General features: G+C 44.3%; 1 protein-coding gene across 1 annotated transcript; it reads right to left on the reverse strand.

Annotated features, from left to right (window-relative positions):
• Positions 1 to 2,535: 2,535 nt before the first annotated feature.
• Positions 2,536 to 5,983, reverse strand: FABP7 (fatty acid binding protein 7). Its single transcript, XM_005443751.4, has 4 exons — positions 5,822 to 5,983; positions 5,037 to 5,209; positions 4,316 to 4,417; positions 2,536 to 2,895 (listed from the first exon to the last, which is right to left on the reverse strand). The coding sequence occupies exons 1-4, from the start codon at positions 5,949 to 5,951 to the stop codon at positions 2,845 to 2,847; spliced, it is 456 nt and encodes a 151-aa protein (XP_005443808.1). The 5' UTR covers positions 5,952 to 5,983; the 3' UTR covers positions 2,536 to 2,844.
• Between the last annotated feature and the right edge of the window lie 5,660 nt (positions 5,984 to 11,643).

The raw sequence follows: 11,643 nt of genomic DNA on the forward strand, positions 1-11,643 counted from the left end.
AGCCTCGAAGGAAGGTGAGGGGGGAGGGCGGGAGTCCCCGTCCCGCTCGGCCTGTGGCACCCAGCGGGGCAGTCCATTCGAGCCCTGGGATCCAGTGAGGAGGGCTGGGACCAGTGGCTGAAAATCATTTCCACCAGAAGCAGCCGTGGCCCCGCCAGTGCTACTGTACACCTGACGGCCGGCGCTGGTGCTGTGCCGGCAGCCCTGGCGCACAGCCTAACCCTGCCCCGAGCGGGCTGCACTCGGGCACCTCGCAGGAGTCTCCAGTATCTCTTGGAGGGAAGGTTTCTCACGGTGTACACGTGAAAATGGATCCTAGTTACCTAACATGCTTTAAAATTCAAAAAGCTGATGAAGTATGCCGTCAAGTGCACCTTTCATACAGCTTAAGGAAAATGCTGAGGCCTATTGTAAATACATTGCTCCATCGCTAAGGCTTTATGGTAGTGGAGCTGCTGTTTATTGCAAAGTCAGTTTTCTGGTGAGGAAGAAGTCTTTGTTTCGTAACTTCATGGGTCCCGTAACTGCCCCAAACACCTCACTGCTCCCTGTGCTGTGCTGTTCAGATCTGCTTTGCAAAGCCACTTTATCAGCAACTGGAAGTTGCTTGTGTGGGTACTTGCCTCACTTTTCCACTCCTCCGAGCACTGCCACAGGCCCTTCACAGGCAGTTTCTCCACATTCCCTTCTTTGACATTCATATTGTTTTATCTTTAGAACTGCAAAAGATTTCTCCAGTAAGCGTCATGATGGTTTCATGTGACTTACAGAACAGATATGCAGGGAAAAGTAGCCTTTGTTTAAAAGTGGCTGCAATGTAAAGTACTGGCTGTTCAGCATTTATTTGTACAAGTCTTAACAATCTCTCTCTGCATTCCTTTCCTCGTGTTTAATAAAAACCTTATTTAAGTCATGACCCCACAAATGACTTGTGAGGATGAATGCCAGTACTGAGGACCCAAGTCTGTTTTCCCCAACGATGAAGGAAAAGCAGCTGCTCCCACCTTCCTGAGAAGGGGTGGCTGGGGAGGACAGTCATGTGGTGAATGCACCTGTGGGTGAACAGGCAGCAATGGAGGGGAGGCAGATAAAAGCCATATTAGGTACTGAGGCTGAGGATTAAATAAGCTAATAAAACCAAAGGCCAGAAGATGCTGTTTAAACATAACTTGCTCTATAGCAGCTGAAGTAGCCCAAAACGTAAGAGACTGCAGCTCCCCACACCACTGGAACAAGTCCTATGTTTCACTTCTCTGCTAAAAAGCTCCAGATTTTAAAAGCTATCAATATCCACCAAATATATTGATAATGGTTCTGGATGTATAGTGTTCCCCACAAGAGAAAACAGACTTGGATGTTCCTTTCAGGCAGCTCTTTGTGAAAACATAAAATTAGTAATATTAAGTCTTGTATTTGTGTTTGTTAGGTACCATAGTTAAGAGTGAATTTCTGAGAGATGAGCTACCCATGTTATCCTAGCTATCCAGAGATGCAAGAAGCCACTTCCCATGTGTCATGGTTTAACCAGTACACCATGACACCACGTACCAGATCTGAAGGATGGCACAGTACAGCATTATGCCCAGAAGCTGGGCAGGACACCCTTCCCATACCTCCCTCTGCAGCCACCCCCACCCACCCCCAGCCCAGTACTGACCAGCTAAAGCCACACCTCAGCTCTGCTTTTGTTTGAAAGGTTGTAGGCAGCTACATCTCCATGCGGTCCACTGAGTCAGTGTGTCAGAAAACTTGGAATCTCCAAACCGCCTTCATGCTGCCCACAAGCTGTTTCAATTTTCCTAAAATCTGACACGTAAAGCAGTTTTCCCCACCCTGGTCTTTTAGGAAAATACTCTTAAAGGTTTTAATTTATGTCTTTTAAGCAGCATTTTATTTTAAATGGCTCAGTGAAAATTGTTATCTCCTGTATATATTAGCTATAAAACTACAGCTTGGGGAGGGGAGCCTCAGATTTGTCTTGCACTGTTTGTGTCATCTGTGACCCCCTCCCTCCACCACAGTAAAGACTGATGAAAGATAAGCTTTTTACTTCAGGTTCCTCTAGTCCTGCCCTTTATCATGTTGGCCCTTCCTCCCATCTTGTGAAACACTTTAATCTTTGCTTCATTTGTTTTGGTGGATTTTTTTGCTTATATACAAATGATTTAAGCAAATCAATCTCATAACTATTAAAAGCAGAACTACAGGATTTCCCCCACTCACATCAAAGGCTAGCTATTGACCTTAGCATGCACTGGGTAACAAATTCCCAGTGAAGAGAGGTGCCGAAACTAGCTTGAGCCTCTCTCTTCTCTGCCTACAGATATGAAGGCAGGGGCTTTAGATTTCTCCAGCAAAAAGCAGCCACTGAAGTAGACTGAAAGCAATTTTTTGTTTCTCTGTGTACTCTACAGCACAGAGAGGCTGCTGCAGCATTGTGTAACACATGCTTTACGGTTGTTTAACTCAGAAAAATGAACTTTCAACAACTCCCTCCAGAACACTGGAATGTTAGCTGATAAATGCAAAAAGAGCACAGGTTTAAAAAATCATTTAATTTCCATTTAATCTGCATTCCAAAACAATTCAAATGTTCCATTTACCGTAAAAAAAAAAAAGGCAAGTGTTTCAGAAATTTAATGCCAAGTTTAACCTGTTTCACTATACAGCACAAGCTTGCCGATTTGATGGCATAAAGTTTTTTTTTAAAAAAAACACACCCCAAAAAAACCCCTCTTTTTTAACCTTTCACCCCATAAATGTGCATTTTAGCTACGTTCAATTATGGACAGGTACATTAATCCATCCAGCAGAAGTAGCACCTGGACAGAGGTCAGGTAAGCTCTATGCTTTCTCATAGTGGCGAACAGCAACCACATCACCAAAGGTGAGAGTCTGCAAGTCCAAGGAAAAGACAAGACACGTTAGATTCTGGACCATTTTCTGTAATGACTTAACACATACTAAGAAGCCTACGCTAAAGCAAGGTTGTTTTACATCATGTCATTTATAGAAAAACAAATTTGTCTAAATTGTTGAGATTTTAAAAGAATTTAAATTTTAAACCTTAGTTATGGTTCCCATAATAAACCTAACTTTCTCCTTGCTGCATTCAGACTCAAGAAGCACATAGTGCACATTTACAAGGCTACCAAAACGAGGCTAGAAATGACTGTTTAATTTTTCTAATTTTCATTAATCTAATTTCTTAAAACATGCAATCGAAAACTCCAGCTCCTCTATACCATATTCTATAATGCATAGCCATACACTTAAGGAGAACCTTCTATTACAGTAAGTGCATGCTGTGCACTTATGTAGCTAGAACTACCAAATATTTTAGTCGCTACAGTTGTGCAGAACACTTAACTACAGTGTGTGTTTTGGAGGTATTTCCTGAAGCGGAACAGGGCATCTCAAGAGTGTTCAAATTCCAGAGGAAAAGGTTTTCTATATGTCCATGTAGCTGTTTATAAAAACAAAGCATGTATTTTCCCTTGAATCACTTGTCACGTTGTGTGGCACTGGCTGTATGCTTGAAGGTTTTAATTATTTGGAAGTCTCCATCCATACAGATACTCTCTGAAGTATTTAGAGAACAAGCTAACTAGTTTTCTCTGACAATCAAGTCACATAGATTAGTATAACTGAAGAGGTTTTATTTTTGAAAGTTACATATCTGTGCCACAAAGAAGCATGAGAAGTGCCACCTTCAACATAAGATATTTAGACCATTTATTCACACCAGACTCCTGTTCCCGAAGAGTCAGGAAAAGAGTATGAATTTAAAACAAGACTCTTCTTCATATAATTGCTGTTTATCATAGTGTTTAACAGGATAGGATGAATACACATTTTATTATTAAATATCAAAATGCTATTGCCTCCTACAATATTGTAATTTTATTTTCCTAGGGAAATACTTGCTCTGTGTAATTTATGTATTATTTATGCATGGATATACATAAAACAAGTTTTTAAAGAAATCTAAGTTAGCACTGGCAACAGACTCATTGCCTATACAATAAAGAACTTCATCTTTTCCAGCTCACCAGGATTAATTTTTTTTCTTGGGCTTTTACACAAACTCTAGAAAGAACATATACACTCTGGAAATCCACAGGCTGGCCAGCCTAAAACCACTAGCAATTTTTTAGGCGTCACTAAAGAAAGATGCAAAACAAAACAAATATTCAAGAAATCTCTGGCAGCTTTCCCCACCAATTAGTTTAAGGGCTTCTGTATAAGTAACAGTATCTGTTCATAAAGCTTGAGATAAATGTAAGCAAGGAGCATTAGTGAGCTTTATACTTACCATTACCATTTTGCCATCCTTTATTTCTCTCACAAAGTTTGTCTCTTTACCGTCCCATTTCTGTACATGCACTAGCTTGTCTCCATCCAGGGTCACAACTGACTGTGAAGATACCAAGAAACACAAAGACATTCATTCATTTGGGGTATTTGGGATTCTGCTCACACATGCAGCATGCAGTATTCTGTTGAATTCTCTTCAATAGATGGATGTGGATCTAGAATGATAAAGTAGTCCCAGCCATTTTAAAGCCAAGCCCATGAATCATCCTCGTTTTAAGCATGAGCTCCATACAATTCTGGTTGGTGTCAAAGGACGAAAAAATAGTTGTTTCCTTTGAGTTCCAATCTCTCAAGAACCACTGTTTCAGATGTGCTTTAGGATAACGTTTGTGCTAAGCCCGTGAGATGCAGGGAAAAAGGCACTTCCCCATTTCGACTGGAAAACGTTAAGCCAAATGATGTTTGGAAAGAAAAGTGGGCAGCTAACAATTCTTCCAACACTGGAGGACAGACCGGGGCTGCAACGTAACACATGATTTCAGACCAGACAGGCAAGTAAGATGCAGTCTTGTCTATTTTTTTCCCCCAGTCCTTCACAGTGCTACAATTAACAGTAGGGCAAGTTCATTTTTTCTCTTTAACGCTACCGCAGATAACAGCCGCAAGGATGGGGAGGAAGAAAGAGGAAAGAAAGTACTGCAGCCCCAGAGCTCACTTACTTTGCAGTTTCTGTCATCGGGGGTAGTTTCATCAAATTCCTCTCCAAGCTTAAAGCTGATTTCTGTGTTTTTGAAAGTGCTCTGAGTCCTGATCACTACTTTGTCCCCCTCGCTGCTGATAATCACAGTGGGTTTAGTCACATTCCCCACCTGCCGCGTTGCAAACCCCACTCCTACACCATCAAGGGAAACGAGAAATCCATCAGACATTCGGGTTTTTACATCTTTTTTGCCACGCGCCGAGTTACAAAAGTTATCTTTTCCCCCGCTCTACTGTTTCAAGCTACCCCAGTGAAATGCTGCTCTCTGCCCCGCTGGTGCCCTCATACCTGCAGTATCCATAGGTAACCCCCCACCCCCGCTGCAGCTCTGCGCCTTCCCGGGTCGCCCAGCCCCGCAGCACGGCGAGCCCCGGCAGCGCCTGCTTCTCCGGGTGTCAGCTCCTTACCGTCCCAGCACAGCGATTCGCTTTGCGTTTGGTTGGTTGCAGTTTACCTGCAGGCAGCACCTGCCCTTCTTGCACACGCGCTCCCTAACCGGGGGGCATCCCCCGGAGCCCCTCTCCAGCAGGCCGGCTCGCACGCAACCACAGCCCGCCCCCCGGGCTGGGTGCGCCCCATGGACCGTACCGATCGGGGCACAGCCGCCCAAACCTGCCCTTGCGAACGCCTCACCTACACCTCCGGCTGTGGGGGGGCTTTTAAATTGTGTATTATTTTCTTTTTTTAGGATGGTGCAAAGTTGCGGATCTCCTAAACGTGCCGCTGCCGCCCGGCCGTACCTACCCAGCGCCTTCATGTACTCGTCGAAGTTGTGGCTGTCCACCAGCTTCCACGTGGCGCAGAAAGCCTCGACCATGGCGGCCGCCGGCGAGTGCGAGAACGAGAGCTCCGCTGCCGCCGCGCCGCCCCGCATTTAAAGCCGGCGGCCGGCGGGGGGCCGGGGGGCGGGGGCCAGCCGCGGTCCGCCCCCACCGGCCGGGCCCGCAGCGCCGGGGGGGCACGGCGGCCCCGCCGGGGGAGGGCGCTCCCAGCCGGCGCCGGGGAAGGGGCGCGGGGGCCCCCGGCCGGAGCCGCCCCCCAGGCCGGGGCGCGCAGCGGGGGCTGAGGGGGAAGGGAGGGGGCTGGCCGCGCCTGCGGCACCCCTCCTCACCCCAGCCGCCCCGGGGCACCCACCGCCCGCCCGCCCTGTTGGGTTGTCCCCTGTTAGCGTAACACGGGCAAAAAATGAAGCGGGCACCAAACGTGAAATAAATACTTTACTGAATAGAAGTAAAGGACCGCAACGCTACGGCAGAACCTGCAAAAGCTTTCCCGTGCGGATTTCCCAGCGCGGTTTGGTGCTGGCCAAGTGCAGGTGCCTTTCCCCCACCATCCGCACAGATGCTGTGCAAAACTGCCGTTTGCTGCGGCTGGCGGGAAACAGCGTCTTGCCTCTGCAACTGGCAGCGTCTGGGAACTAAGAATGAAGAAAGAAGGAAAAGAGCTTAAAACTGGTTTCATCTAGTATGATTTTTTTATTTTTTTCCCTGCTAGAGGGGTAATGTTTTCCTTCTTCTAGTTGTTCTTTGAAATTCAGTGAAGGCGCTAGGTAGGCACCTTGCTTATTGAGTGTTTTGCAGAAAGCTGCCTGTCTCTGGGACACCACCGCGTCGGCTTTTCCGGAGCTGCAGCTTGGGTGGATTGTTGTGACACAGTTGTGACTGTAGCTCTTCAGCTCTCGTAACAAAAGTCAGGGAGGGACTAAGTAAAAGAGACTTCCTGTGTTTTAGGAGCAAAACCTCAACAATTTTCTTCCTGGTCCAGCCATATGAAATATAAATAATTATGAATATTTAAAAATTAGTTTTTGACTGACATTTGCATTTCTTTCAGTCCCTTGTGGTATGGCACATTCTTTGGGTGTAGGGCAAGTGATGCTTCTGATGGGATTTTAATTTGCCACTTTTTCACTTGTCCTCAGAAATAATTAGTCCCTCTCTGAATTAACCCCAAGAATATCATCCTAATTCCTTTTACCACACAATTTTTATTAGTCTTGATAACCTAAGGGGATAACTAGTGTATCTATTTCTTTTTAACCTTCCATCCACTTGCTTTGAAGTACAGAGAGGGACACAAAGTGCCCTGCTGCAACTGCTCAGCTTACGTCTGACTTACGAGACTTTTCAGCTGGTTCTCGGAAAGCCAGGGAGAGTAAAAGTATCGCTTGAAATAACAGACTGCCAATTGCTGTTCATGAGGCTGAATCAAGTCCATTTTTTTTTTTCAAAGTTGAATAATGCTGTGTCTCCAGTTTGCAGAGAGTACCAGCCTTACCAGTGTGTCTCATACAGATATCCATTAACCTAATGTCTGTAGCCAGTCAAACCCTCTTCAACGAATGAGGAATATGCTTTGTGATTGGCACTGCCATGGCACGGGGCAGACGGGGTTGACATTGTGCATAGTTATCATCCATGACTCCAGTTCTATTTGGGAATTGTGTTTCCTCCATACAGTAACATTATCAAGTATTTAGTAGTGTTTGCCACCCATAGCCAAACTCTGCAGCCGTGGTCTCACAGAGCTTCATCACTGGCACCCAGGCAGTGGACATGCAAGTATATGCAAACTGACCTTGCCACTTGCCTACTTCATCTGAGATGTGTCATATTAAACCCTAAATGATTTTACCGATACCCTTATGAACTGAACAGTGTCTCCTCTCCCAGTACTGACCAGACTGTTGTCTGCTCACATAGATTATTTGCAGAAGCCCTGGAGCTTCTGCTGATCCTTCTGGTGCTGATGCGTGCACAGAGCAGCAGGACAGCTCCTTGCTCTCTATGCTTACCAGGGCTTGTTGTGTAGAACCAGCCTCATGGACTTTGTTGATATAAAACTTCTGAAAGTGATTTGGCACCACTGCTGGTAGCTGGATTCCTCAAGGACACTTCTCCCTTGCACCTTCTTCCAGATGACACTGCAGCCTGGCCCTTGGGAGGCAGCCTTTTCAGGACCCTTCATCATTTAAGCATGATGGCTCAGCTTTACCAGGATTTCTCAACATACTTAGCTAAGACAAGTACCTCGTCTTAAGAAAAATATATTCTTTAACACTTTGCACCATGCTTCAGATGTAAAACAGAGCCTGTTAAAATGTGCACATTCCTTCTGCTTCTTAGGCAGGTTGCCAAAGTCATCACACCCAGTTTTATGATAGTGAGATCCCACCTGTCTGTTAGTGATGATCTGGGAGCAGGAGAAGTCAACAGTAGGAAATGCTACATTATTGACACTTTGTGGGGTGACAAGCCAAAGCCAAAAATATTTTCCATGGCATCTTATGCCCTGTATTTGTTTGTGGATCCTTATGTGAGAGTTGTGTTAATGTCAACAGCAAGTGCAAGTCATCCTGATCTATATAAATGCTTTGCTGCAGCTGGAACCTAGATAGCAGTGTGGAATACACTGACCTGGTGTGGATTTTAGGTTTCTGCACAAGAGACCAGCTTGGAGTTTCTTTTAGGCTATCAGTAGGGTTTGAAGGTTTTAACAGACCGTGCAGTCCCCTGTAAAAAGTCTGTGTGACAAAAGATATCTCTGGAGATTCCTCTCTGAACACCCAGGGACTCATTCTCTTTTACACTAAACTCTTTACACCACCTGAACAGTGTAAGCGTAGAGGCACATTTGCATTCTCCATGCAAGGCCTGCTTGAATGCTGAAAATGCTGTGGCAAGACATCCCTGTGCAATGAGTAATGCTTGCTTCCAAAGGCCATCCAGGGTGAATGTGAGACCGCTCTAACCTTCAGCCTTTGAATACAGGACACAAAAACTACCCTTGGCTACCTTCTCCCCCTGTTCTATCGCTGCTTCACATGCTCTCAGGCATTCAGAGAATGAGGCTCTCAGCCTCACTGAGCCTTCGTTCAGTCCTTGCAAAAAAATATCACTTGTTCAGAAAAAAAAAATAAAGTCAAACAAACCACCACTGGATGGCCACCAGGCTCCTGTGGTAGAAAAGTCTGACCAAGAGGTTCTCTCATGTGTGGATTCTTCATAATCAATGCCAGGAACTGCTTGAGCATCTAATCACTGCAGCCAGTCACGTAGGGCTTAGTACTCTGGTTACAGAAATGTAGTGAAATTGGTGTAGCTAATGTTTGAAGTCAGGTTTATCTATCCTTCTGCTGTGTTCCTCTATGGATCTAGCACAGGAGAGGCACTCTTGCTTACACCAATTCTGTTAAACCTATCCTTTCACCATCCTTGCAGTACAACAGCCAAGATTAACATATTACTCTGTAGTGTTTGATCAGTAGTTGGGGGGGTACTATGCTACAAGACCTTCAGATAATTTAGTGGTGACTGTATTATTCAAACATTTCAGATAATTTAGTGGTGACTGTATTACTCAAACATTTCTGCGTTCAGGGCAATCGAACCGCAGAGCATCTTGTACCCATGTGTGCAGCAAAGGGTAACAGTGACACCAGGGCCTGACTGCCCTGGTATGGAAGCAGATGTAGGCACTCAAAGGCATTTGAGGTATTGAATCCCAATGAAAGCCCACATGATTCAAGGTTCTAACTCACTTAGGAATTTTGGTAATCTCTTAGCATTCTGAAACATATAGGGGTCTACTTTTGAATTAAAGAAATTGAAAATAATGTGTAGCTGAAAGTAGAAGATATTTTCTTCATTTATGGACAGCAGACTAGGGTATTCTCAGCACATTTTAACCTTGTTTGAAGCCCTGCTGTGAAACTCTGGGCAGCTTTGATCTCAGTGTAATACAGACCAGATTTTAGTAGCTGTTGTGTCAGATGGGATGATGTTGCTTCAGGGCTGTGTGTGATTTGATTTTTGGCACTGCAGAAAAAACTGATGTCAAACAGGGCAGTAGAATGTCCTTAACTAAAATTATCACATGTCCTCTAGCTGTCTAAGAGATTTGCTGATCCCCCTAATAAAAATAAACCCTCTCAGTGCTGTCGGTGAGTCACAGAAAATCACTAGGTTTACTCTGTTGATGGCCAGGTCTTTAGAAATCCCAGTTTAAACAAGAGATAAATGCTTTATGGATAAGACATCTTATTATACAGCTGCACAAGCAAGTGGTCACAGAATGGCCCCAGGTACAAAGCAGCTGTATGAATCCAGCCTTGTGCTGTGTAAATACCACGGGAAGGGCTTTGCTGGAACTGCAGGTCAGGTGATAGGCAAGGTGCAAGGTAATGCAGGCAGGAGCAGGGAAGACGTGTTTATATCATACCTCTTCTAAGAATATGGCATACCTTAGGCAATGGTTAGGAGCATGTTCAGCAGGCTTCCTGCCACGGAAAAAGCTCAACCAAAATAATGCCAGGACAGGCTAACATTAAAACACCTGTCATGTTAAGGTCTACCTATGGTGTCTCTTGCTAACTGGTGAAAACAAAGTGGTCATGCATTTCATTCTTGCAGACTCTCTCTTAAGATACAAATTGGTGTGACATGAGATTACAAGAGTCCTGGAAAGTAAGCGCCTGCTAATACCTTATTATGAACTATTAGACATTTATTCAAATTGGTTTAAGCTGAGAGGACAGCTGGTCTACAATGGTTTGAAGAAGGAAGCAAATACTACTAAATATGTCCAGGTTTGTCTTCTGCTTCTTAAAGGCATTTGGGGGGTTGTTACCTGTTGTCTAATATTACCATTTAGAGGTCTCCAGTCAGAGGCTGTCCCCTAAGAATTAGCCTGTGCCAAAGCCAGCCACCCTCCTGGCTCCCAGTCCTATTTACTGAAGATGCAGTTATTTTAACTTTGTAACATCAGGCCTTTGTTATTTTAATATTTGTCTTTGCTTTCTTTTCTGTTTAAGAGCAGAAAAATATTTAAAAGCATCTAAAATGTAACAGAAATGTCTGATACCATGTGTCAATTACCATAGCTGTCTGACTATTGTAAAATCAATACAAGAAATCAGCTTTCCAGACTTTCAGTTTCAGCATGGCCAAATGTAAGGTCATACACTGAGGAAGAAAGAAATACAGTCTTACAAATAAGTAACTGACTATTTCAGGGGTAATAATGACTCAGAGAAATTTAGAAGGCATATGAATAAGCTGAACACACTAAATTAAAATAATCCTTATGTGCATAAATGGAAAAATAGCAGAGGTTTAAGGAGATTAGGTGACTTGCATTTGTCTTACTGCAACTGATTCTGGAAGACTTGTGTAGATTTGGTGTTCAGAGCAGCCCAATGATAATATTAGTGGAGCAGAAGCACACTCCGTATTGAGGTCCAAGGATTCAGTATTATAGCGAAGGTAGGGAAAGATTTTTATCATCAATAAAATTTGACAGTATTAAAGGTATAGGTGATCTCTCAATGTCATATTCTCCTTCTGTAGCCCTAGTATACACCATGGAGGCTGTCTAACACTTAAGTGCCACCATCTGGAATTCAGTGTAATCAGCATAGCAAAAGACAACTTTGCAGTCTGCAGGCCTGGATTTAAGAAACTTCTGGAATAGCTCAATGTACCTTCATTCTCATTATCCATACTGAAGCACTCCATTTGCTGCGATATCCTGAAATCACTCTTAATACCAGCTGAGTTTTAGACAAA

This window comes from Falco cherrug, chromosome 6, assembly GCF_023634085.1.
Source record: "Falco cherrug isolate bFalChe1 chromosome 6, bFalChe1.pri, whole genome shotgun sequence".
Lineage (NCBI taxonomy): Eukaryota > Metazoa > Chordata > Aves > Falconiformes > Falconidae > Falco > Falco cherrug.

What these genes read in the sequence shown, in the direction of transcription:
- FABP7 (XM_005443751.4), bottom strand. Translation starts at nt 5,951, where the DNA reads ATGCGGGGCGGCGCGGCGGCAGCGGAGCTCTCGTTCTCGCACTCGCCG. An exon ending in CGAGTACATGAAGGCGCTGG is followed by an intron (nt 5,210 to 5,821) that starts GTAGGTACGGCC and finishes TTGATGGTGTAG; the next exon opens with GAGTGGGGTTTGCAACGCGG. An exon ending in CCGATGACAGAAACTGCAAA is followed by an intron (nt 4,418 to 5,036) that starts GTAAGTGAGCTC and finishes GTATCTTCACAG; the next exon opens with TCAGTTGTGACCCTGGATGG.